Source organism: Ochotona curzoniae, unplaced genomic scaffold (assembly GCF_017591425.1).
Source record: "Ochotona curzoniae isolate NIBS_2020 unplaced genomic scaffold, NIBS_Ocur_1.0 scaffold_1037, whole genome shotgun sequence".
Taxonomy (NCBI): Eukaryota; Metazoa; Chordata; class Mammalia; order Lagomorpha; family Ochotonidae; genus Ochotona; species Ochotona curzoniae.
In genome coordinates this window covers 4,441,954-4,465,499 of record NW_024467083.1, presented here as the reverse complement: position 1 = coordinate 4,465,499, position 23,546 = coordinate 4,441,954, and the positions used below count along the sequence as shown (strand labels likewise).

General features: G+C 38.7%; 1 protein-coding gene across 1 annotated transcript in view; it reads right to left on the bottom strand.

The window, feature by feature from the left end:
* BTBD8 (BTB domain containing 8) overlaps positions 1 to 23,546 on the bottom strand; it is a 68,469-nt gene that overhangs the window by 28,033 nt on the left and 16,890 nt on the right. The window contains exons 5-6 of the mRNA XM_040998950.1: positions 7,348 to 7,437; positions 264 to 344 (exon numbers count right to left, since the gene is read on the bottom strand). Of these exons, the coding sequence (XP_040854884.1) occupies positions 264 to 344; positions 7,348 to 7,437 (171 nt within the window). The remainder of the gene's footprint in view (positions 1 to 263; positions 345 to 7,347; positions 7,438 to 23,546) is intronic.

Genomic DNA, 23,546 nt, shown 5'->3' with positions numbered 1-23,546 from the left:
GTTTTCCAAACAAAAATAAAACTCTTCCAACATAATTTAAATCTAAGAAAGATTTTATCAATCTTTTTACCCTGAGTTGCTAAATTAACTCTTCTAATTGAGTTAACTTGATTGTTTTTAGATATTTTCAAAACATAAGATTTAGCAAAAAAATAATAAAAATGCAGCTTCTACTTTGTAATTCAAATGTAATACTATGCAAAGCATAGCCTGTAAAATTTTAATATTCCTAAGTTTAAAACTACTGAAAAAGTAACACTTACCCAACATTAGTTTTGTCTGGGATATCCAAAGTTCCTCCATATATAAAATGCATCATAATATTCATTTCTATGTAGTTTATACTGAAAAATGAAAGAAAGAAAATGCAAATCCAGAAACACCTTTTAATTGATATCAAAAATATATCCTACTGTGTTATAATTTACTGTCAAGTTAGAATTCTAATCTCATTTTTTAAAAAAAGATTTATTTTATTTTTATTGGAAAGTCAGATATACAGAGAGGAGAGACAGAGAGGAAGATCTTCCATCCACTGATTCACTCCCCAAGTGACAACAACGGCCGATGCTATGCCGGTCCAAAGCCAGGAACCTCTTCCGGGTCTCCCACACGGGTGCAGGTTCCCAAAGCTTTGGGTCATCCTCAACTGCTTTCCCATGCCAACAGGCAGGGAGCTGGATGGGAAGTGGAGTTGCTGGGATTAGAACTGGCGCCCATATGGGATCCCGGGCGTGCAAGGCGAGGACCTTAACCATTGCGCCATCGCGTCGGGCCCTCTAATCTCATTTTTATATGAAAAATACACTCTTCTCATGACATTAATGTAGGTATACCACTAATTTAAAATGAACTGCAACTAGAGATTACTATATCTGCAGTAAAACATTATTAATATATATTATCAAGTCACTGGTTATTTATTGAGAATCTCCTACCACAGACTTTCAGAATTAGAAGTGATTCTATTTTTCAAATATATATTTATTTTAATTTTATTTGAAAAGGTAGAGCAACAGAAGGAGAGAGAAATACAGACTGCCATCCACAGCTCCAGCCTGGCCAGCCCAAGCACAGGGGACTGAGAACTCCGTCCAGGTTTTCCTTGTGGGTGGCAGGAACACAAGTACTTACGGCAATCATGTTACCTTCCAGGATGCACATTGGCATGAAGTTGAATCAGAAGCAGAACCCAAACACTACGATATAGGATGTGGGCATCCCAAGCAGAGATGTAATCCATTGCCCCACAATGTCTGCCTCTACAAGGTTCTAAAGAACCTGATCATAGCCTCAGGACCATTAACAAAGCCTCTAAGAAGCATCTCTGATAAATGTTGTTGCTCAAAGCTTCCGATGGACAGTTCCATCCACTACAAAGTTTCCTTTTATGCTTACAGATTCCTTAATTTCTTTCTTTTTTTAAAAAAAGATTTATTTATTTTTGGGCCTAGTGCAATGGCCCTTGAACACGCCAGGACCCCCTATGGGCACTGGTTCTAATCCTGGCAGTTCTACTTCCCATCCAGCTCCCTACTTGTGGCCTAGGAAAGCAGTCAAGCCCCTGCATCCACATGGGAGACCTGGAGGAAGTTCCTGGCTCCTGGTTTTAGATTGGTGCGGTCACTTGCGGAGTGAATCATTTATTTTTGCAATAATTAAAAAAAATTTAAAAGAAGATTTATTTATTTTTATTTGAAAGGCAGATATACAGAGAAGAGGAAAGACAGAGGAAGATCTTCCATCTGAGGTTCACTCCCCAAGTGGTCACAACAGCTGGAGCTGAGCTGATCCGAAGCTAGGAGCCACTGTCTTCTTCTGGGTCTCCCACACAGGTATAAGGTCCAAAGGCCTTGGGCTGTCTTTGACTGCTTTCCCAGGACACAAGCAGGGAGATGGATGAGAATCAGGGCCACAGAGATTAGAACCGGTGCCCATATGGGACCCCAGCATGTGCAAGGCGAGGACTTCAGCCACTGTGTTATTGCGCCAGATTCCTTAATTTCTAATGCCTATCAATGCCTCTAGCTTAGCTAACAATCCATGTGGCTAATAAACATAAAATAACTAAAATGCAAATCTGATAGCTCTGCACTTTCAAAACTTTTTCACTTTTCTGAGAAGCCTGTAGAAACAGAGTCCAAACTCCTTATCTTGTGGTATGAAGTCCTTCATTATCTGACTTCTGGGTATTTCCCAGCAGCTGCTCCAAGAGAGAAAATGAATTTACTCATCATCCATGCCACAACTACATACATTTCTTTATAATCCATGCATCTACACATACTGTTCACTGTGCTTAAATTGCTTTCCTCCTTTACTTATGTAGCCTTGTAGACGCAAGACATGTGGTTCTTGTTCATCCCTTCCGTGACACTCTCAAGGAAGGATTACAAATTCCTGAATGCTAAAAGCAGTAACCGAGCACTCACCATGAGCCAGTCTCAGAGCTTAGAGCATTCTGAGTGCCTCTGGTTCATTTCATCACCATAACAACTCAATAACAGATACTATGCTTGGTCTAATTTAATAGACGGAGGGGAAAAAAGTAAACTTGTCCAAGGTCAAATGGCTAATGATGTCCTGAAATTTAAATTCAGAATCATTCCAAAGCCTGGTTCTTACATGTCCACTATCCCACTGACAATGTCTCTGGTCACATATTTGTCTTCTCCTGGACTACGTTCCTTAAGGGCCGTGTTGTATCTTCATCTATCTTTGTATCTATCTCAAATACCAGCGGAATGTCAGCAATGACTCAAGAACCCTAGGGTCACCATTTTATTCTCCCAAATAATATGGGATCTCTGCAATAGAAGGAGGCAAGAGTATCAGTAAGATCCTCAGAGACCAAGGAGTATAGTAACTCTAACATCTAGTAACAGGACAACATGAGGAAGTTGAGAAGAAATGGCGTCCCAGAAAGAAGGACTGTGAAAGATATCTGCTTTGATTCTATGTCTTTAAATAATATGCATTCAATACATTGCTGATGATGTTGAGTAAATGGCTTAGTGGTACACCAATAGAGGAGCCTAAATCTTTACAGAACTGCTGAACTGAAAATGTGGGGTTTTTTTTAAATGAATTCAGTAAATTTTCCCTATCCCCACTAGGTTAAGCACTAGTTTCTATAGATTCAAAATTCTGCATCTTTAATACTAATTAGAAAGTCAAATACGTAATACTCTCACTTATGTACTACGGTTATTACAAAAGTTATTAATCTTAGAATAATTAAACATAATATCTGTATTTGTTCATCTAAAACACTAGCATAGTTACTCAAATGTCCATAGACCTTTCCTTAGATTCATCAAGGGTCATCCTTTGCAACATTAATAAGAATTGGCTGTTCATCTTGAAACAAAAGTTGCCTCCAAGACTTGACATATTTAAGAAAAAGATAATGACTAGATAAAAACAAAAGTCCTGTATTAAAATAAATAGCAAAATCTAGATAGTTAAGCCCATATATTAATGTATGTGATAGCTACAAAAAACAGCAAGACTCTGTTTTCTGGCTGTCTTGACAGATGTTTTACCAAGCTGCATTCTCATTATTATATTCTAAGTCATTTTATTTTTACTGGAACTGTTTATAGACATACTTAACTGACCTAGTAAGAAAATTAATTACTCCAATAGCTTACAGTTTATATGGAAAGATTTAAAGGACTATTAGAAATGAAATATGATCAGAATAAAAGCTTACAGGAAATAAAAATATTAAATACACTCGGAACTAGAAAAAAGAAAAACCAAGGAGGACAAAGCTCTAAGGTGAGATTAAACAATTACCTCGTCTATTAAGGTTTCTGACTTTTCACATGTTTCAGGCTCCCTGTTTATGAGATAAGATAACAGAGGGGCTCTATTCATGTAAATATGTATTTGTTCATTTATTCCAACTCAGCATTACTGATGATAGCTTCTATCCCAGACCTTGAATATACGAGAAGCTTATACTGCAGGGGAGGAGATGGACAACTATGGACAACTAAATAAACATATAAAGAAGACAGTTTTTATGGTGGAAAGTGCCATGAAGACAACAGAGAAATGTAGGAAGCAGCAACTGAGGACAGAGCTACTTAGTGCAGTAATCTGGCAGTGTGGCACTTCACCTGAAATCTCAATCCTGTAAAACCAGCTACGCTAGGTGAAAAACTAAACTCTTTGAAGCAAGAATGAGCTTCCTGGAGGAAAGAACAACAAATGGGAGCAAGAAAGGCACAAAGTGAGAGAGAGGAGACAGTTCTTCATATCTAAAGAACTTTGGTTTAATTCTAATATTCCTCTAAAATTCTGAAATTTTGGTTAGAAGAAACATATGATCTATGCTGCAAAAGATCTCGGTAAAGGTGCAAAGCAATCCCAAGAATCTCCTAAGAAAGACCAGAAAATTCAAATTTATACTTCACTGGGCAAGTGATTACTCAAAGATTTCTGTTTATATAAGTAGTTCCTTTACATAAGTACTGCCTGTGGTTCATCTTCCAATAGAGGATGTGGAAAACTCTTCTCTTCTTCTCACTAAAACAGAAAAATTTCCTCCCAGTTATACTCTTCCAGCCTTCCAACTCTAGAGCATGAATCAAGCTAGGATTACTGAAGGCTGTCCCTCTTGAAAAATATCATGCATCTCTGAGTTACCAACTCACTAAAAACACAGCGGTTATTTCTGGAAGGATAGGCAGAATTTCATTCTAATCTATTTGTAGAAAACATCTTGCTGATACGTAACAGCTGCATAGTTCCAAAAGAAGCTGCTGATCATGCAAAACAGGGAATGCTGGCCTAGTATTGGGAATGGCCTTCACTTTGTCCCTAGAAAACGACAACAATCAAATGCAGAGGAAGAAGGAAAGGACAAACCACAGTGTGCCATATTCTCTTCTTATGTGTGTCTCTCATCAAATCCTCTCAAGAACCTCAGGCTTCTGGGAGCATTTTGGGAGTTGGGGAGTGAATCAGGACAGGAGAGAATTGCTATCTGGTTTTCAAATAAAGGTTTAAAAAATAGTACAATAAAAGGCTAAGTGTTTGCTTAGCCTGGTTAGTTCATGAATGATGATTAAAGAAAACTGCACACAAAACAATGGGGGTGGAAGTCTCTACCATCTTTTATGGCCATAGCTAAACGTTTGTACAGGGTTCTATGAAACACTTCGAAAAGAACTGTTTTAAACAGTGGAGGAGAAAAGCAGTTTGAGCTTGTTCAAGAACAAGTGCCAAAGGGAAAACTTTGATTTCTTCACTGACTGTGATGGAATGAACTCTGAAGAAGCTATAAACATGTGATTTATATTCAGCATAAACACTTGCTTATCAAATGGCCCTGTGAGACATTTAACTTCTCAGACCTTATTTTCACTCATCTGTAACACATAACTATTCCATTTCTACCTCAAAGATCAATTCTGAAAATTGAAGGGCACAGTAAATTGTGGAACAAGCATAGAAAGTATGAAGTGTGATCATAAGCTATGATTAGTACTAAGGATAAAATGTTAGGGGAGAAGAACAAAGGAATACATGGTAATATCAAGCAGTACATGGTCACTAACCCACAATGAAATAAAAGTTCTAGGAAAATATTTGACATATGCTCTCTGTAAATTAGTTCTTTCTGATAAAAAAAACCTCTTAAAACCTCTTAAATATATATATTTTATATTTATATTTTTATATATTTTTATTTTTATATTTATATTTAAATATATATATATTTTTAACTTTTGTCAGTACAGAGAATCACACTGTTTTTTAGGAATTCCAGAAAGTTTCATTCTGAGTCAAACTAGTACTACTTTTCTAGCTGTATTTTAATGAATTTAGTTCCAGTAAGAGTGAACTGGTAGTTTTAAAAAACAATGTCTATTCTCCAAATAATGTCCAGCTCATGCTGTGATACAGAGTATAAAGCCTCCGCCTGCAACAGTGGCATCCTATATTGGCAACAGTTCATATCCTGGCTACTTCACATCTGATCCAGCTTCCTGGTACTAGCCTGGGAAAGTAGCAGGCCCAAATGTTTGCACCCCTGAATCCATGTGGGAGACCTGGTTGGCATACTTAGATCCTGGCTTCATCAGACCCAGGTGTGCCACTGCAGCAATCTGGGGAGTAAAGCAGTAGAGGAAAAATCTCTTGCTTTCTCTCTGTAAATCCTTCAAATAACCAAGTAAGTCTTTAACAAAAGTATGCTCCGGAGGCCCATGTGGCATACATGTAAAGCTGCTGCCTGTGATGCCAGCATCCCATATGGGTGCCAGCTCGGGTCTTTGCTGCTCCACTTCTGATATAGCTCCATGCTAACAACATGGAAAAAGCAGCACACAGTGATACGTTTTGGCCCATGCAGCCCCATGATGCTCCTGGCTTCAGCCTGACCTAGTGCTGGCCACTTGTAACCATTCAGGAAGTGAACCAGTGATGGAAGACCTCTCTGTCTTTCCCCCTCTCTCTGAAACTCTTACTTTCAAATCAATCAATCAAACTTTTTTTTTTTTAGAAAAATGATACCTGAAAGATATAAAATGTAACCAGTGAGGAAGCTTCCAAAATGAACTGAAAATGGTTATATCTTGGAGTGGCATACTGCTAGCACTGCCTTTCCTATATTTTAATCACCACAAAGGAAGAGATCTCATCAGTAAGAGACACACATGTCAATTATGTTGTTTTTCAATGGTGATGATAACAATTCAACAACAGATTCATTTACACATTCCTTTTATTGACAAGATATACAATCTTTATCCTGGTGGTTACAAATCTTCCATAATTACAACCTACCTATCATAGACCCAGTGCTTGTGCTCCCTCCCCCTAATTCATATGGCAAGGCCTTAAGCCTCAGGGCGGCCATATTTGCTCACCATGGTGCCTTTAAAAGAAGTAACAGGTTAAATGAGGTCATAAGAGTGGACCTTGATTTCCTCAGTATTCTCATCAGAAGAGACACCCCAGGGCTCTCCAAATGTACTCACCAAGGAAAGAACAGGTGGGCACATAAAAAGAAGGGAGTGTTCTCACCAGACACCAACCTCACCGAAATCCTGACCTTGAGTCCCTGCAATGGCTGAGAAAATACATTTCTGCCATTTAGTCCACCCAGTTTTGGTATTTTGTTAAGTGAGACTGAGTAACCTGATATAGAACCTCTATTCCTGAATGTTCCCTATTCCCTCTCATTCCAGAAAGTGTATACTGGTGAATTCTGTTTTAAGAGAAGTAACTAATTGAGCATACAGGGAAATGAGATTCCTAAAAAGCACTCTGCATGGAGTATTATTGCAATCATTTTCGGTTAAGAGTCCTGAGGAAAAAAACCATGCTTACCCTTGAAGAGTAATGTAGTCCTGGGTGCTTTCAGCCCAACAACCACGCAGCATTGCAGCAAAATAACTGGATCTGGCACTTAAAATGGCCCTGTGGGGAAGGAGGAGGAAACACAGGCAAACATTTATGTACTACAAAAAATGTACTTTTTAAAATGAAATTTTCCATTTTCATCTTAAAACATAACTTTTATTCTTAAAACATAACAATCTATTTGTCTTACATATTCACTAATAGAAGATATTGTAATAAGAATTATAAAAATATGTTTATACATAGGTAATTTAATTACTTAGTTAAAACATTAATTCCAAAATCCATTGTTATCTTCAAATTTTTTCTTCTTAAAGGATCTTTAATAATAATTAAAATTATTCTCATAAATAATAATAATAAATCCTTTGCAACCAGGGAGATCAAGAATAAAATGATACTTAACATCCTGAGAAAATATCAGTAAGGAAAACTATAATTACTCTTTCATCAGCTAAATTTTTAATTATGAAAAAAATAAAGACTACATCTCTAAAACACCAGAGTTCTAGCTCAGAATTCAGTCCATATATGCTTAGAAATCTGGATTATATATGAGGATTGAGACAATGGCAAAAAAAAATTTTCTTCCTTTTCAACTGCCATCCTATCTTCTCAAATAAAAGGTTAATTTTTTCATCCTATAATCCAACAAATATCCTTTGACTTCTGTCCTGTTCTAGGGACTATTCTAGGTGCTATAAATACAGTGGGAAAGTAGTTGCACAGGACAATGCTATCTTCCAGTGAGGGGTGGGACAGAAGAGTATAGGAGGAAAGGAAAAGGCAAATATTTTTGCAACTGCCTATTAAGTTGCCTCACACCAACCCGCCTATGAAAATAACAGAATATATATGCATATATATATTCAGTAAAGCAAAATATAGAATATAGAACACACACATATGTATTCGCTAAAGGAAAATATAGAATAATTTGAAGTTCTATGAAAATCTGACACAAGATGGCAAAGTTACAACCAGGCACAATGGCTCAACTGGCTAATCCTGCCTCCTCTAAGTGCCAGGATCCCATATAGGCACCAGTCCTATAGGCTGATTCATTTCCCATCCAGCTTCCTGCTTGTGGCTTGGGAAAGCAGCATAAGATGGCCCAAACCCTTGGGACCTGCACCTGCATGGGACATCTGGAAGAAGTTCCTGGCTTCTGGCTTTGGATCGGCACAGCTGCAGCCATTGTGGATATTTGGGAAGTGAACCAGTGGATGGAAGATTTTTTTTCCTCTCAGTCTCACCGTCTCTCTGTAAATCTGCCTTTCCAGTAAATATAAAGAAATCTGTCATTCTACCTTTCAAATACAGAAATATTTAAAAAAAAAGACAAGACACAGAAGACAAAAGAGGTGTTCCAGACATTTGAAGTAACGTTCCCACTGTGACAAATCTGAAATTAAAAGCAGGTGCTGGGAGACTGAGAATACAGGACAATTTCTTCAGAGTCATCTTAGAGGCTTGGAGAACAAAAATCACAACTTGGGCTTTGACAGACAGCCAATGTTAGGTGGGTCCTGAAAGGCTACGGGAAAAAAAGAAGAGTGAACAGGGACTGGACCAGCCCTTACCAGAGCAGCTCAGGCTCTGTCTGGGATAAAGTGAGCAGAACAGGGACTGGACCAGCCCTTACCAGAGCAGCTCAGGCTCTGTATGGGATAAAGTGAGCAGCATTTCGTCCAACTGTCAGCCATGGTAAAAGGAAGCTGTTATCTTCATTAAAATAATACTACCCATAGTGTGAAATCACTTTATATTTTAAATAAAACATCCAGCAATCATTCAAAAGTAATCTGTTAATATAAGGAAAAAAATGGAAAATGAAGGGGAAAAAGATTTATACTAGTATCACAAAGATATATATATATGATTTTTATATAAATAAAAATACAATAAATCTGAAAAAAAACTTGATGTTTATCTCACCCAAATACAAGAATAGCTTTAAAATAGATCAAAATCTAACTAAAAGAGTTAACATTCTAAGACTTCTAAAAAATGCTGATGAGAATCTTTGCCAACTTTGGGGCAAAAAAGGTTTCTGAGAACACAAAAACTATGAGTTACTTTTCTTATTTAAAGATTTATTATTTTTTTAATTGGGAAGTCAGATATACAGAGAAGAGGAGAGCCAGAGAGGAGGATTTTCTGTCTGTTGATTCACTTCTCAAGTGGCCACAATGGCCAGAGCTGGGCCAATCTGAAGCCAGGAACCTGAAGATTCTTCCGGGTCTCCTACGCAGGTGCAGGGTCCCAAGGTTTTATGGGTTGTGCTTGACTGCTTCCCAGGCTACAGGCAGGGAAGTGGGGCCACTGGGACATGAACTGGCACCCATATGGGATCCCAGCATGCAAGGTGAGGTCTGCATATATTAATCGAAATTCTAGAGCTATTAAAAAAAAAACCCTTCACAGGTGAATGTACACAACAAGAAGAAACAAACTAATTTAAAAATGACTCAAAGACTGTAACAGAAAACTCATCAAAAAATATATATGTATCACAAACATATACAACTCAGTTGATGCTTGGGGTTAGGAAGAGTAGAGGGACCAATGGGCACTGATTAAAACTCTCTATAACTTTTTAAAAGTTGTACTTACTTATTCGAAAGAGAAATAGAAAGATGGCAGGGTGAGGACGGTGGAGATAAGAGAATATCTTCCAGTAGTTCTCTCCCCAACTACTATAGCCTGATCTGAGTGAGTGCAAATCCAGGAGCCACGAACTCCAGCCTGGTCTCTCATAAGGAGGCCAGTGGTCTAAGCATATGGGCCATCATTTGCCATCTTCCCAGGACACCAGTAGGTAGCTGGATTAGAAGTGCAACAGTCAAGACTCACACTGCCATTTAGTTACAGATAATAGTGCTGCAAACAGTGGTGTAACCTACTGTGCTAATACACTGGCCCTTCTAAATCTTGATTGTGTTAGGAGTTACATAAATTCACTTATTGGACAAAGCTCATCAAACTGAACTTTTTATTATGCCACTAAATTGTCTATGAATCCCAACTCGATCAATTTAACTGTGAAAGATGATGAAAATAAAATATATTTAATAAAAAATAGATTAAAAGTCAAATGAACATTTGAGGGTGATGCAAAACAATATTCTTCAAACTAAAGGGGAAAAAAGAGGAAATAGTTCCCAATTAATTTTATGAATTCAACACAACCTTGAGACTTAAGCTGCTAAGGGAATATTTAAAAACGAAAATCATGGACCAGTGCCTCTCATTAATACAGATGCATAATCCAGAAGCCCAGGATGGTAGCCTAGAGGCTAAAGTCCTCACCTTGCACATGCCGGGATCCCATATGAGCACCAACTCTAATCCTGGCAGCCAAGCTTCCCATTCAGCTCCCTGCCTGTGGCCTGGGAAAGCAGTCGACGACAGCCCAAAAAACCTTGGGACCCTGCACCTGCATAGGAGACTCTGGGAAGAGGCTCTGGGTTCCAGGCTTTGGATTGGCTCAGCTCCAGCAGTTGTGGCAACTTGGGGAGTGAATCAACAGATGGAAGATCCTCCTCTCTGTCTCTCCTCCTCTCTGTATATCTGATTTCCAATAAAAATAAAATAAATGTTTTTTAAAAAGGATGAAATAGTCCTAAATATTATCACCCTACACCCAGCAAATACAATGAATAAAACTTCAAAACTGACATGAAATTATTCTACAAACACAAAATTGCTTTTTCAATCCTAAATCAAGTGATGGAATTTAGCATACTCAAGACAGAAAAAAAGGAGAAAAGGAGTTAGAGTTGTGATGCCAGCATCTCATTCTCAAAGCATCAATTTAAATATTCGCTATTCTGCTATTTTTCCCAAGGATTTATTTATTTTATTGGAAAGGCAGATTTACAAGTACAAAGAGGGACAGATAGACTCAACAGCCAGAGCTGAGCTTAGCCGATCTGATGGCAGGACCCAAAAGCTTCTTCCAAGGGTCATACCCGGGTTCAGGGTCCCAAGAAATTGGGCCAGCCCTGCTGCTTTCCCAGGCCACAAGCATGAAACTGCATGGGAAGTTTAGTGGCTGGCACACAAACCAGCATCCACATGGAATGCTAGCACTTGACGGCGCAGATTAGTCAGATGAGCCAATGCAGTTTCCTGCAAATGTACCTAGAAAAACAGCAGAATATGGCCTAAGAACTTGGACCCTTACTTCCCATGCAGGAGACTGGAATAGAGTTCCTGGCCCCTGGCTTTAGGCTGGCCTAGACCTGTCACTGCCACCCAGCAGCAACGACACTAAAAAGGAATGAGACATACGCTTGAGGGTCCAGGAAAAACCAGCAACCGGACCTCTCACTGCCAAAAGCAGCTGCGTTTAAAACCTTCTCTCCAGTGCGTCTGTACCCATTGGTCTAAGCTTTCCTACCAGCTTCTTACGCCACCCTTCCTCCCATTTTCCACCACCCTTCTTCCCACATTTCTTCCCGTACTCTCTGCTTCATTCCCCAGTCTTCTCGTCACCCCTAGTCCTCTGTCGTCCATCGGTCATCCTCACCTAGCTTTTACCGGCTACTTTTATATCATTCTCCACCAATCACTTCTCCCGTGGATCACTTGGCGCTATCTGATAGGCCAGTAACCACTGCATTAGCCTATCCCTGTGACTTCCTGTTTACCTGCTGGTGAGACCAGTTCCGCCTCCTGGCCCTGGGCCAGCCGCCATCTTCCAACGGCCCTTCCAAACCCAGGAGCAGCTTTAGCACCCTGCTCCCCACATAGACCTGGCCATTAAGAGTTGGGGAATGAACCAGCAGATGGATAATTCTCTCTCTCTCTCAACATCTTTCTGCTTCTGTTGTTGCTGCTCTTCCTTTCAAACAAATAAATACTTTTTTAAAAACAAGAGAAAATTCATGATCATCACAATAGATGCAAGAAAAACCTTTGGTAATTTGATTTTTAAAAATTTAGGCAATTTCAATCAATATCCCAGAAACCTACTTGCTAAATACTGACAAAGTGATTTTAAAATTTATATGGAAAAACAAACAAACAAAAACTAAAATGGTAAATATAATACTTAGTAGAAAAAAAAAAACAAGAGTAGGAGTATTCACACCAGCTGATCTCATGATTTACTATGAAGTAACAGTAATTAAAACAACATGGTATTGATGAACAAAGAAAAAAAGAGATCAACAAAACAGAATAAAGAATCCAGAAATACATCTACATAAATACACCCACATAAATACTGCCAACTGACCTTTGATAAAAACACAAAGTCAATTCAGTGAAGAAAAGGCAGTCTTCATGACATTTCATACTGGAACAACTGGACATTCACATGCAAAGATGATGACCGATACACAAAAAAGCCTTCAGATCATAAATTTAAGTGTAAAATATGAAACCATGAAAATTCTAAGAGAAGACATAGGAAAATTTATGTGGCTTTGGGTGGGAATAAAGTTTAGATGCAAAACCAAAAGTACAATCCATGAAAAAAATCATGTTTGACTTACAATTTAAAACTGAGAATGACAAATGTAAGTCACCAGATAGGAGAAAATATTTGTAAATAATATATAGAATAAGGGACTACTATACAAAACATATCTAACTTTTACAGTTTCAAAATGGAGAGAAACTATGAACAAGAGTTTAAACAAGAATTATATTCAGGTTCGCAAAAACACATATGAAAAGATCCACAGCATGATTCTGTCCTTCAGGAACGCAAAGCTAACAAGCAGAATCAGCACATGTCTATTAGCATAACTTAAATTCAGTGACAGACAATGCCTATGGCTGTGGAGCTGTATAGTAACTGTGTAATGGAGACTATTATATCCAGATGTGAGGATGAACTCCCAATGAAACTGTTTACCATATTTTTACAAGAGGATGCTGGACTCTCTGCCATTATCAATACCCGCAATGATGGACATATGACTGTGAAGAATTATACTATAGTAACGATATAAGGGAAATCAGTGATGGGGAAGGGAATTTGGGATGGGATAAGGGAAATCCCAGGGCCTATGGAACTGTATCATAAAATGATAATAATAAAAAAAGTTTTTTAAAAAAGGAACTCTCAGTGCTAGTTGCATTTGTGCGCTTTTTTGTTACTACAGCAAAATACCTAAGAGAAAATAGTTATGAAGGAAGGTGTTTATTTTGGCTCAGAGTTTTGGAAGTGCATATTCTGAGATGTGTGGTACTTTGTTTGGATATTTGCCTGCTGAGGTCAGATGACCAGAGGGGCACAGCAGGAGGAAGACCACATGGCAAAGCCAGGAAGCCGAGAGAACGGCTGTTCCCAACTCTTGGGCTTTTATAACCGTCTCTTGAAAACCACCTTCCAAAGTCATACTCTTTATGACAGAAGGGATTTCCCATTAGGCCTGCCTTCTAAATACCATAATTGGAAAAGTTCACACCCTCTTAGTACAATGAATTTGCAGCTTTGAGTACTAAACATCTGCATGAATTCAGGAGCCATATCTGCACCATAACAGTGAAATTCAATGCATTTGTAAAATGGTACAGAGACTGAAAGACACTTGGGCAGCTTCTTGTAAAGTTAAACATAGCCACACCATATGCAGTCCAACGTATTTATCCAAGTAATCTGAAAATTCATTCTATCCCAAAGCTTGTGTATAAATGTTTCTGTAACAGCTTTAGTGATCATCAGCAAAACTAGAGGCAATCGTAACGTCCTTCAAATGTGAGTGGGTAAACAAACTGGCACATTTATACAACAGAATACTCAGTGATAAAGACAAGAATTTTTTAGAAAAAGGAAAAAAAGAGGAATTTGCCCTCAAACCACATAAAAACATGGATGACTCGTAAAGGCAGTGAAAGAAATCAGTCTGAACAGGTTATATATTATATGATTACAGCTTATATGACATTTTAGGAAAAGCCTAACAGTGGAAATAGTAAAGAGATTGGCAGAACTTGCGGAAGAGAGAATGTTGCACACATCAAGCACAGAGGAGTTTTAATTGATAACATCCTTAATGAGACTGTAATGGTAGACACAGGACATTTATCAAAAGTCACAGAATTTGAAAAGAAAATTGAATTACAATACAAGCAAATTAAAACAAAAACACTAGAAGGAGGCCAGGAGATCAGAGGGTGGAATTAAGAAAGTACGTGGCAAGACAGAATACAGACTGTGACAAAAGAATCTGTTATAAATGGATGAAACAACCACTGAATGGGGCAGGCGGGGAGAAAAGCTTTGGCCTACATAACTTTGGAAATGAACAGAAACCTAAAGAGAAAAGGTAAAGGAATGGTATTACAGCCAGTAATGCACAATGGTAGGTAAAACTGAGTTCAGCAGGGGTATGCATTAACAATTCACATGTATAATATTTAGATTATATGGGTAACATTCAGATTACGTACACGTGCCTCAGTTCACAATAGGGTTACACTCTCATATATCCACCATCAGTCAAAAACATCGTAATCCAAAAATGATCTCAATATACCTCCCAGACATTATAGCTTACCATCAGGGTATACTAAAAAATCACCGCTTAGTCATGTGATCACGTGGGTGTGATCCATGGAGCTGTAACTTGTTCTGCTGCCCAGCATCCCAACAAAATACAGTACCATGTTTTTTAAAAGTACAATGCATTTTATTTTGTTACAATAATATTTCTTTTCTATTATAGTAATAAATAAGTTTTTTATGTTCTCAGATAAAACTTCTCAAGGAAGGCCTATTGATATGCTTAGGTCTTACTCCATTTGAGTCCCATCCTACAAAGCCCTGGGTACAGACTTAACTGGCTACTTCCAGACTGTTTCGTCATCTGCACTATTAGAAAAGCAAGGTCTAATAGCTCAGGTTGAATGTGCAGCTGGGAACCAACTCCAGCCTCTGAAAATCCATACCTGACCTTGAGCTCCTCTAATTTGTCAACACAGGCATTCATAGTGCTCTCCTTGGAAGTCCCTTTTGGCTCATTCGAGGCAGCCCGTTTGCCCTTCCTTTGAGGTCCAACATTCCCGGCCATTCTGGGTTTATGCTGCCCACAGTCACCTGCTTCAGTGGCTGGAGATGTGGCATCTTGGTGTCAGTTGACTTGGTCTTGAAGTTCTTTCTCCATAGCTTTCTTCAGCTCAGACTGAGTCAGGCTGATTGCATTGCAAAGATCCCCAGAGGTAGGGAACAGGAAGCAACAGCGTAGGAACTGACTCCAGTGCAATATTTCAAGACTTGTGTACAATTTTTAAAGTAATTAAAAACAAGGAGAAACTATTTCATATTTACTCATTTACTACTTTTTCAGACACTTTTCAATTTTTGTATTGTACATGTCCAGGCTGTGTGTTACAATCGTCAGTTGGCTAAAGAACTTTCTTTGAAATACAGTAACTTTTCTCAGCTTTTATTTACAGTTTAAAAAGTTTCATTTATCCAATATTTTTCCATATATTTCACTGCATATAGAAACCTAGATTGGTAATTTTAAAATTTATTTCAGTACTTCTTTGGGATTTTATGTTTTTCTGGATTAACTGTCTGAGAACTTCAATCATTTCTAGTTTTGTTTATTAGTAATATTTTCCCCCATGGTTGCTTTAAATTTTTCTCTTTATAATCAATTTTTAGTAATTTGATTGTCATGTGCCTTGTGTTTTCCTTTTTAAAATTTTTCTGATTCTTTGACAGATATCTCCTATCAGCTGGTCAACTCCCTCAATGCTCTAGTCAAGGTTGGGCTAGGCTGAGGCCAGGAACTTGGAATTCAATGCAGTCACTCATATGGGTGGTTGGGAACCCACATACCGCAGCTCTCACCACTGCCTGCTAATGTGCAAGAGCAGGCAGCTGGAACAAGGAGCAGAGCTGAAGCTTGAACCCAGGCACGCTAACACAGGATGTGGGCATCCCAAATGGCTTTCAACTGCCATACCATACATCTACCCTACTCAAAGGTAAGTTTTAAAACTTCCTATTTCTTGTGCTTTCCGGTGTTTATTTTGCTTAGAGTTTCTTGATCTTCTTGAATCCACAAATTTACGGCTTTCATGAAGTTAAGACAATGTATCATGTTTTTTTAAAGGATTATTTGTACTTGAAAGTTCTAGAGAGAAAGAGAGACAGAGAGAGAAGGACATTCCATACACTGGCTCACTCCCCATATGGCTGCAACAGCCACAGAAGAGCAGGTCTAAAGACGGGAGTCAGGAGCTTCCTCTAGGTTTCCTATGTGGGGACAGAGGACCAAGGCCTCAGGCCATCCCCCACCGCCTTCCTAGACCATTAGCAGGGAGCAGAATATGAAATGGAGCAGCTGGGATTCAAACCCCTACAGGATGCCAGTGCCACATTTTCCCAATTCCTCACTGACCTTTCCTTCTCACATTCACTAACACAAACTGTTTTAGATCATCAAGCAAGTCGCAAGAATCAAGTAAACTGGTGGGGCTGGCACAGTGATGTAGTAGACTAATTTTCAAGCACCAGCATCCCATATGGTGGCCAGTTTGTGTACCAGCTGCTCCAATGCTGATCCAGCTCCCTGCTAATGTTTCTGAGAAAGCAACAGAGAATCACTCAAATCCCCAGAACCCGGCACCCATGAAGGATACTCAAGAAACTCCTGGCTCCTGGCTTTGGACCAGCCCAGATGGAGTTCCCGGCTCCCAAATTTAGTCTAGCTGTTCTGAAAATTTAAGGCATCAACCAACATATGAAAGATTTCTGCATGTGCGTGCATGTGTGTGTGTCTCTTTGTGTGTGTTTATCTTCCTTACTCTCTCACTCCTTCAGATAGAGTAAATAAATAATTTAAAAAATTACCTTAACCTTAAAACAGAAACTTCATTAGGCTTCATGGCTCTGGTGGTAATAATAATAATAATATAAATGAGATTATATGTTTAAAAATATGTGCCATAATTTTATTTTTCAACATGCAAAACACTACATCTTCCTTTTGATTAATGCTAATTTAAACTGACACTGGTGCTTCTGGCTCTCTCCAGATGCCCTGATTTTGCCAGTGCTGTTGCTTCAGTGCACAGTTATTCAGTACTCCCTAATGTTAGCTGAGCTACCTTCATTACTCCAGGCACAATAATGGCCTAGATTACTCAGAGAAGAGAAGCTCAGGAAAAGAAATTTGTTTTATTCTTTAGCAAGAACTAATAAAAAAAACCCTTAAAATGTATTTATTCAAGATGTAGAAAAGGAGGAAGACTTCTCCCATCCAATGATTCATTCCTTAATTGCCGATAATGGCCAGAGGGCTAAAGACAGGAGCTGGGAACTCAATTCAGGTCTTCCATGTGAGTGGTTGGGACCCAGCTTATTGTTTTTTAAAGATTTATTTATTTTTATTTAAAAAACAGATTTACAGAGAGAAGAAGAGATAGAGGGAAGGTCTTCCATCTGTTGGTCCATGCCACAATGGCCAGGGCTGAACTGATCTGAAGCTGGGAGACAACAATGTCTTGTGGATCTCCCACACAGAGGCAGGGACCCAGACTTGGGCCATCCTCTGCTGCTTTCCCAGACCATATGCAGAGAGCTGGGTCAGATGTTGAGCATCCAGGACACAAAATGGTGCCTGTATGGGATACCAGCATCACAAGATGGAGGTTTAGCTTGTTGAGCCACAGTACTAGTCCTGGGACCCAATTTCTCAAGTCACCATATACCACTCTTCAGGTCTGCAGTAGTAAGAAGCTGTAATCAGAAGCCTGAAATTCTAATGGGAGACGCACAGATCTTAACTTGCTTCGTAACCGCACTCCACTGAGCTAATTATGTATTTTTGCTCCAAGTCCTTATTTTAATTTTTCACTTTTAATTCCATAAAACTATAGAGGTTAAACCCAGAGTAGAAAATCCAGATGTTCAGAAGCTGTCACTATTATTGACTCCATTTCTTAGAAAGTTGTATAAAAGGAAAGCTAAATTTCCCTTGGCATTCTATGACACCAATGAACAGCATCCAACTAACTAATAAATAAAATGGTATCCATTCACAAATACTTCAGTGTAAGTAAAATTTTTTAAAAAGCTTTATTTGAGAAGCAGAAAGATGGAACAGAAAACCAGAGTCAGAGAGGGAGAGAACAAAAGAGAGCTGATGTGTTCCAAAATGCCCTCAAAAGGCTGGGGGTGGCAACGCCAAGCTGGGACAGCAATTCAAGTCTCCCACTTGGGAGGCAGGGGTACTTGAGTTACCAATATTGCTCAAGGCCTGTATTAGCAGGAAGCTTGAGTCAGAAGCCAGAGTAAGGAATCAAACCCAGGTTCTCTGAGGTGAAATGTGTGTCTCACCCAGCTGGCGAAACCCTCAATTCTCAACAGCAATTCTAAAAGTGCTTTTCCTAGCAAAGAAAAGTCATTTTAAAACATTCACCTTAATTTTAATTGGAACAATAACCCTTTTTTAGCTTAGGTCTTACTTTTTGCAGGGGCTTCTACTGATTTTTATGATATGTAATATCAAAATAACAAATTCAGGGTCAGTGTCATAGCATGGTGAGTAAAACCATGAGTAAAGCCTACCATATGGATGCTGGTTTGAGTATCAGCTGTTCCACTTCCAATCCAGGTCCTTGCTGACAGATTGGGAAAAGCAGTAGAAGATGGTCCAAGCACCCAAGTGCTTGGGCCCTTGCCACCCACACAGGCAACATGGATGAAGCTTCTGTTTTCTGGCTTTGGCCTGGCTTGGTCCTAGCAGTTTCAGCCATCTGGATAGTGAACTAGCAGATATAAGCATTCTCATTCTCTCTCTCTTTCTCTCTCTCTAACTCTGTCTTTCAAGTAATTAAATCTTTTTTAAAAACAATTAGTAAGTTCAAAAGGAATAAGCAGGTTTGGGAACAAACCTAAGTGACTCTTGGGAAGCCCAATGTGAACTGGTAAGAACAGAGATACCTAAGTATATTAAAGAATGTTCTGCTGGTCTCGAGAGTTCACCCTTACATGTCCTCCATCCAGATAGCATCCAGACAGCAGGTTCTATCATTCAATGGTCCCTGGCGCCAAGAAATTTTACTTCTCTTCTCCTATACTTGTATCTAGCTAACCAATAGTTTTAAAACTCTCAAGAAGACAGAATTGGCCATTTACCAGTGTCATTAAGATGTGCACTACCTTACTGTATGGTAGTTTGAAATAATATTTCATTGAGGCATGTTGTAAATCCTATTAGGAAAGGAAACAGCAAGCATTTTTTTTTTAAAGAGCCAGATAGTAATTAATACTTCTGTGGGATTTTTTTTTGGGGGGGGGGGTGGGAATCTTATATGAAAAACAGGTCAGCCACCATTTTTCTGTCATGGCTTAATTACTCTTCACCAACACTAGCAGAACATTCTCTAATATACTTAGGTATCTCTGTTTGTATCAGTTCAGCTTGTGCTTCCCAAGAGTCACTTGAGTTTGCTTCTAAGTAGAACAGGCAACATTATTGTCTCTCTCACTGGTTACTAATTCATTACTTACAGCAATTAACATTTATTTTTAAACGTTTAAAATGTGGCAGATACTATGCTAAGTGTTTATGTGCGTTATCTGGTTCAATCCTCTCGACAAGCTTACATTATAATTACTGTTATTACTCCTTTTACAAATAAGGAAATTGAGACTTGTACAGATAAAGTAATTTCCCAACAATTAGTAAACAGTAGAATCAGAATCTAAAGTTAAGAAGACTAACTTTGTGGTTACGATAGTATGCTACTTCAGCTAATGCTTTTAGTTAAATGCTCCAAGCACATATACTTACTGGTATGATCAATAGATCATACCAGTAAGAATGCTGACTTTCTAAGTTAGTGCCAATTTATAAAATCCTCAGAGACATATGCATCTTAAAGGAGTATCTGATAATATCTTAGTCCAATGAATGAAATTGTAATATAATATTGGACACTGATACCAAAGGTATTTTGGAACGGATACCAGATCTTAAGCATCGCAAGTATAAAATTAGAAAACACTATTATACTCTTCCAGTAAGGAAGCATAAGGCTATCTTAACTATGGAATAGACATGAAACAAACACATTACCTTAAGAATGTAACAATTTTTCTCATTAAACATTAAATAATAAATCATATTATAAAATGGGAGGTTAGCAATGGAGTGGGCCACAAAGGTGCTTGGGGTAGACTGAAGGTGACTAGAGGAATTATAAGCAGAGAAAAATGCACAATCCAGAAGGTAACCATATGGTAACTAAGAACAACAGAGGCAGGAAGGTAATGGTAGAGGTTTACAACAAGGGGTAATACGCAATAGTATCCCAGAACACAGCATTTAGAAAAAGCCTAAAATGCCTAACAAATGTGCCCTCTTACTCTCTAAATTAAAAAAAAAAAAACCTCTAATTCCTAGATTTGACCAGAAGTGGTAGAGATTATCGAGGATAAAAATGAGGGAGAAGGTGGAGAAGCTATGCTTTGGAGATGGAAAGGCCTACACATGGAAAACAAAGGGCACAGAGGCTGTAGCTGCCATCATAAGGCTTGGGTCAAAGACCTATCACCAGGGAGGTGTTTGACCTTGCTACTAAGAGCTCCTTGTAAGATGCTCACAGCCTGTATCAGAGTGCCTAGGATTGAGTCCTGGCTCCACTCCTGATTTCAGCTCCTTGCTAATGCAGACACCAGGAGGCAACAGATAACGGCTCAAGTGGCTTGGTCCCCGCCACCCAGACAGGAGACCTGGAATGAGTTCCTGACTTTGGCTGGCCCAACTCCAACCACTGCAGGCAGTGAACCAGTGGATGGGAGCTCTTGCTCCATCTGCCTCTGTCTCACTGTCTCTCAGATAAACTTAAAAAAAAAAAAAGATATTCTGACTTTTAAAAAGCCTATCATCTGGGTGATGATGAAGGACATAGATAATGCTTGCTATCAAGTAGGTACTATTCAAAGTGCTTTAAATACAGTAAGCAAGTAAGTACTCACACTCACCCTATGTGATTGGGGATTTTTATAGTCACCACCTGTGAAGTGAATGCTGCAGCACAAAATAAATGGTAAAATGGCCAAATTCACATAGCAAATGGTGGTGCAGCTGGAGTGAAACCCAAGGTAAAATAGCTCCATGATCTACACTTTCTTAACTACTTAGTTTTAAGTGATTTATTTGGCTTAGCTGTACTGTGACAAGCAAGTAACTGGCAGTAGCCTCAATCTAGGCCAGGCAGAGAGGTCAAAGCATGGATACAGCAACCACGGCAGCCTTGGACAAACTGGATTATCAGCAACACTTGTGAGGCAGGAACTTGAGCATGAAAAATCAACTGAGTAGAAGTGACAATAACTTTCTTACTATATTAATTTAAACATTTTAAACTAGTAAATTAAGCTCTTTCAATCATTGGGACCTGAACTGCATGTAATTTATGTAATTCTGATCATAAATCTTGCTCATCCACAGGGACTTTCATTCATTTTTCAATATAAAAGTAAAATAATTGAAAATTAAGGCTGCACCACTGGAAGAAAGGCTGAGAGGATGCGTGTGGTGCAGCAGTTAGGATGCTGCTTGGGATGCTGCAGCCCTTCTCACAGCCCCTGGGAGTCAGTCCCAGTGCCACTTTGGACTCAGCTTCCTGCTAAAACACACGGGAGGTCAGCAAGCAGTCCCTGTCACTCATCTGGGAGACTCAAAATGTTTCATTTTCTCTCTCTTTGCATTATAATAAACAAATGAATTTTTAGGTGCTTATAAGACTTATCTAGAACAAAAAATAATTTAGACAATTTTGATATTAGGCTTTAGATAAAAATGTACACTTTACATGAATGTAAGTTTCTGAACTATTAGCATAATTATCTTTGAAACAATATAACAAAATTCTTATGTACTAAACACAGAGATTCTCAAGCATGGACTAGGAAAATAACTTGTGATTTGCAATATGCTACTCTAATCTCATACAAGAAATAAAATCGGTAAACTTCAGTAAGATCTTGAAACACACTCTCAGGAAATTGCCTTTCTACTTATTTTTTATCATTGAGTAAAGAAAATAAGCCAAACCTGTGCCCATAAAATGTCCTAGGATATAAGCCTAATATTCTAAATCCAGCTTATAAAGCATAGGCCTGTTAGTCTACTTAGGTGGCACACAGGAAAGGGAAAAATACATATACTGTTTGTGGACAAACTGCAAATGGTACAGCCTTCCTATATGGCAGCAATGGTTTTAGGGCTCTGTAAGCAGAACTGTGCTGGGGTGCCCATGTGGTCTCAACAAAAACACGGACACAAAATTAAAGTAAATTAATTTTAAAATAAAACTGCTGGTGAAAAGAAAAGAGAAGAGGGAAGGAGAGTAGAGGGAGGGGAGTGGAGGAGAAAGGAAGAGAGGGAAGGAAAGGAGCAGGGGAGAGGAGGGGAGAGGAAAAAGTATGCAAGCAAGGAAGGCCAAAAGAGAGGGAAGGAGAGAAGATAAGAGAGAGGGAAAGAGGCAGGCAGGCAAACACCACACTTCAGGAAACAGCTACCATAGAACAGATACATCAACTTATTTTAAATTCTGTTAAAATATCTAATGCAGATGTTATATGGAAAACGTGTGTGTACACAAATTTATAAAGAATATTTCCCAGGGAGAAAAGTTCAAATTTAAAACAGTAAGTATATGATGCAAACTGGCAATCCCCAAATGTGACATCGTATTGCTGTCAATTAACTGGCTAGAATCAAGAATGATCTTTCTGTGCACAATATTACCACTGGTATGACGTGTCACTATAAATCCACTGCTCACGTCATCAAGGATGGAGACCCTTGCGTAGGCCTAGAAAACCGCCTCCTGCTCTGCTGTTAGTCAGCTTCTAGGGACAGGACTAACTTCTTCACAATGCTTTACTTGATACAAAGAGAGGGGGAGGGAAGAATTATTTGTGTCCCTCAATTTTCTCCTTCTGCTTATGGTCCATAAGAGCCCCAGCTACAGTTCTTTTCCTTGAATTCCAACAAATAATCTGTATTCCTTATTAAAACTGTTCTTCTTTTAAGCAGATTTTAGCTCCTTGCAATCAAAACAGCCTAAAGAAAGCAGGCTTTAATTTGAAATTTAAGAGCCTGGGATGTCTAAGCAAGCCAATTCTAAAGCATAACAATGGTTCTTAAAAAGTACATTGAAACATTCAACCTCTTAAT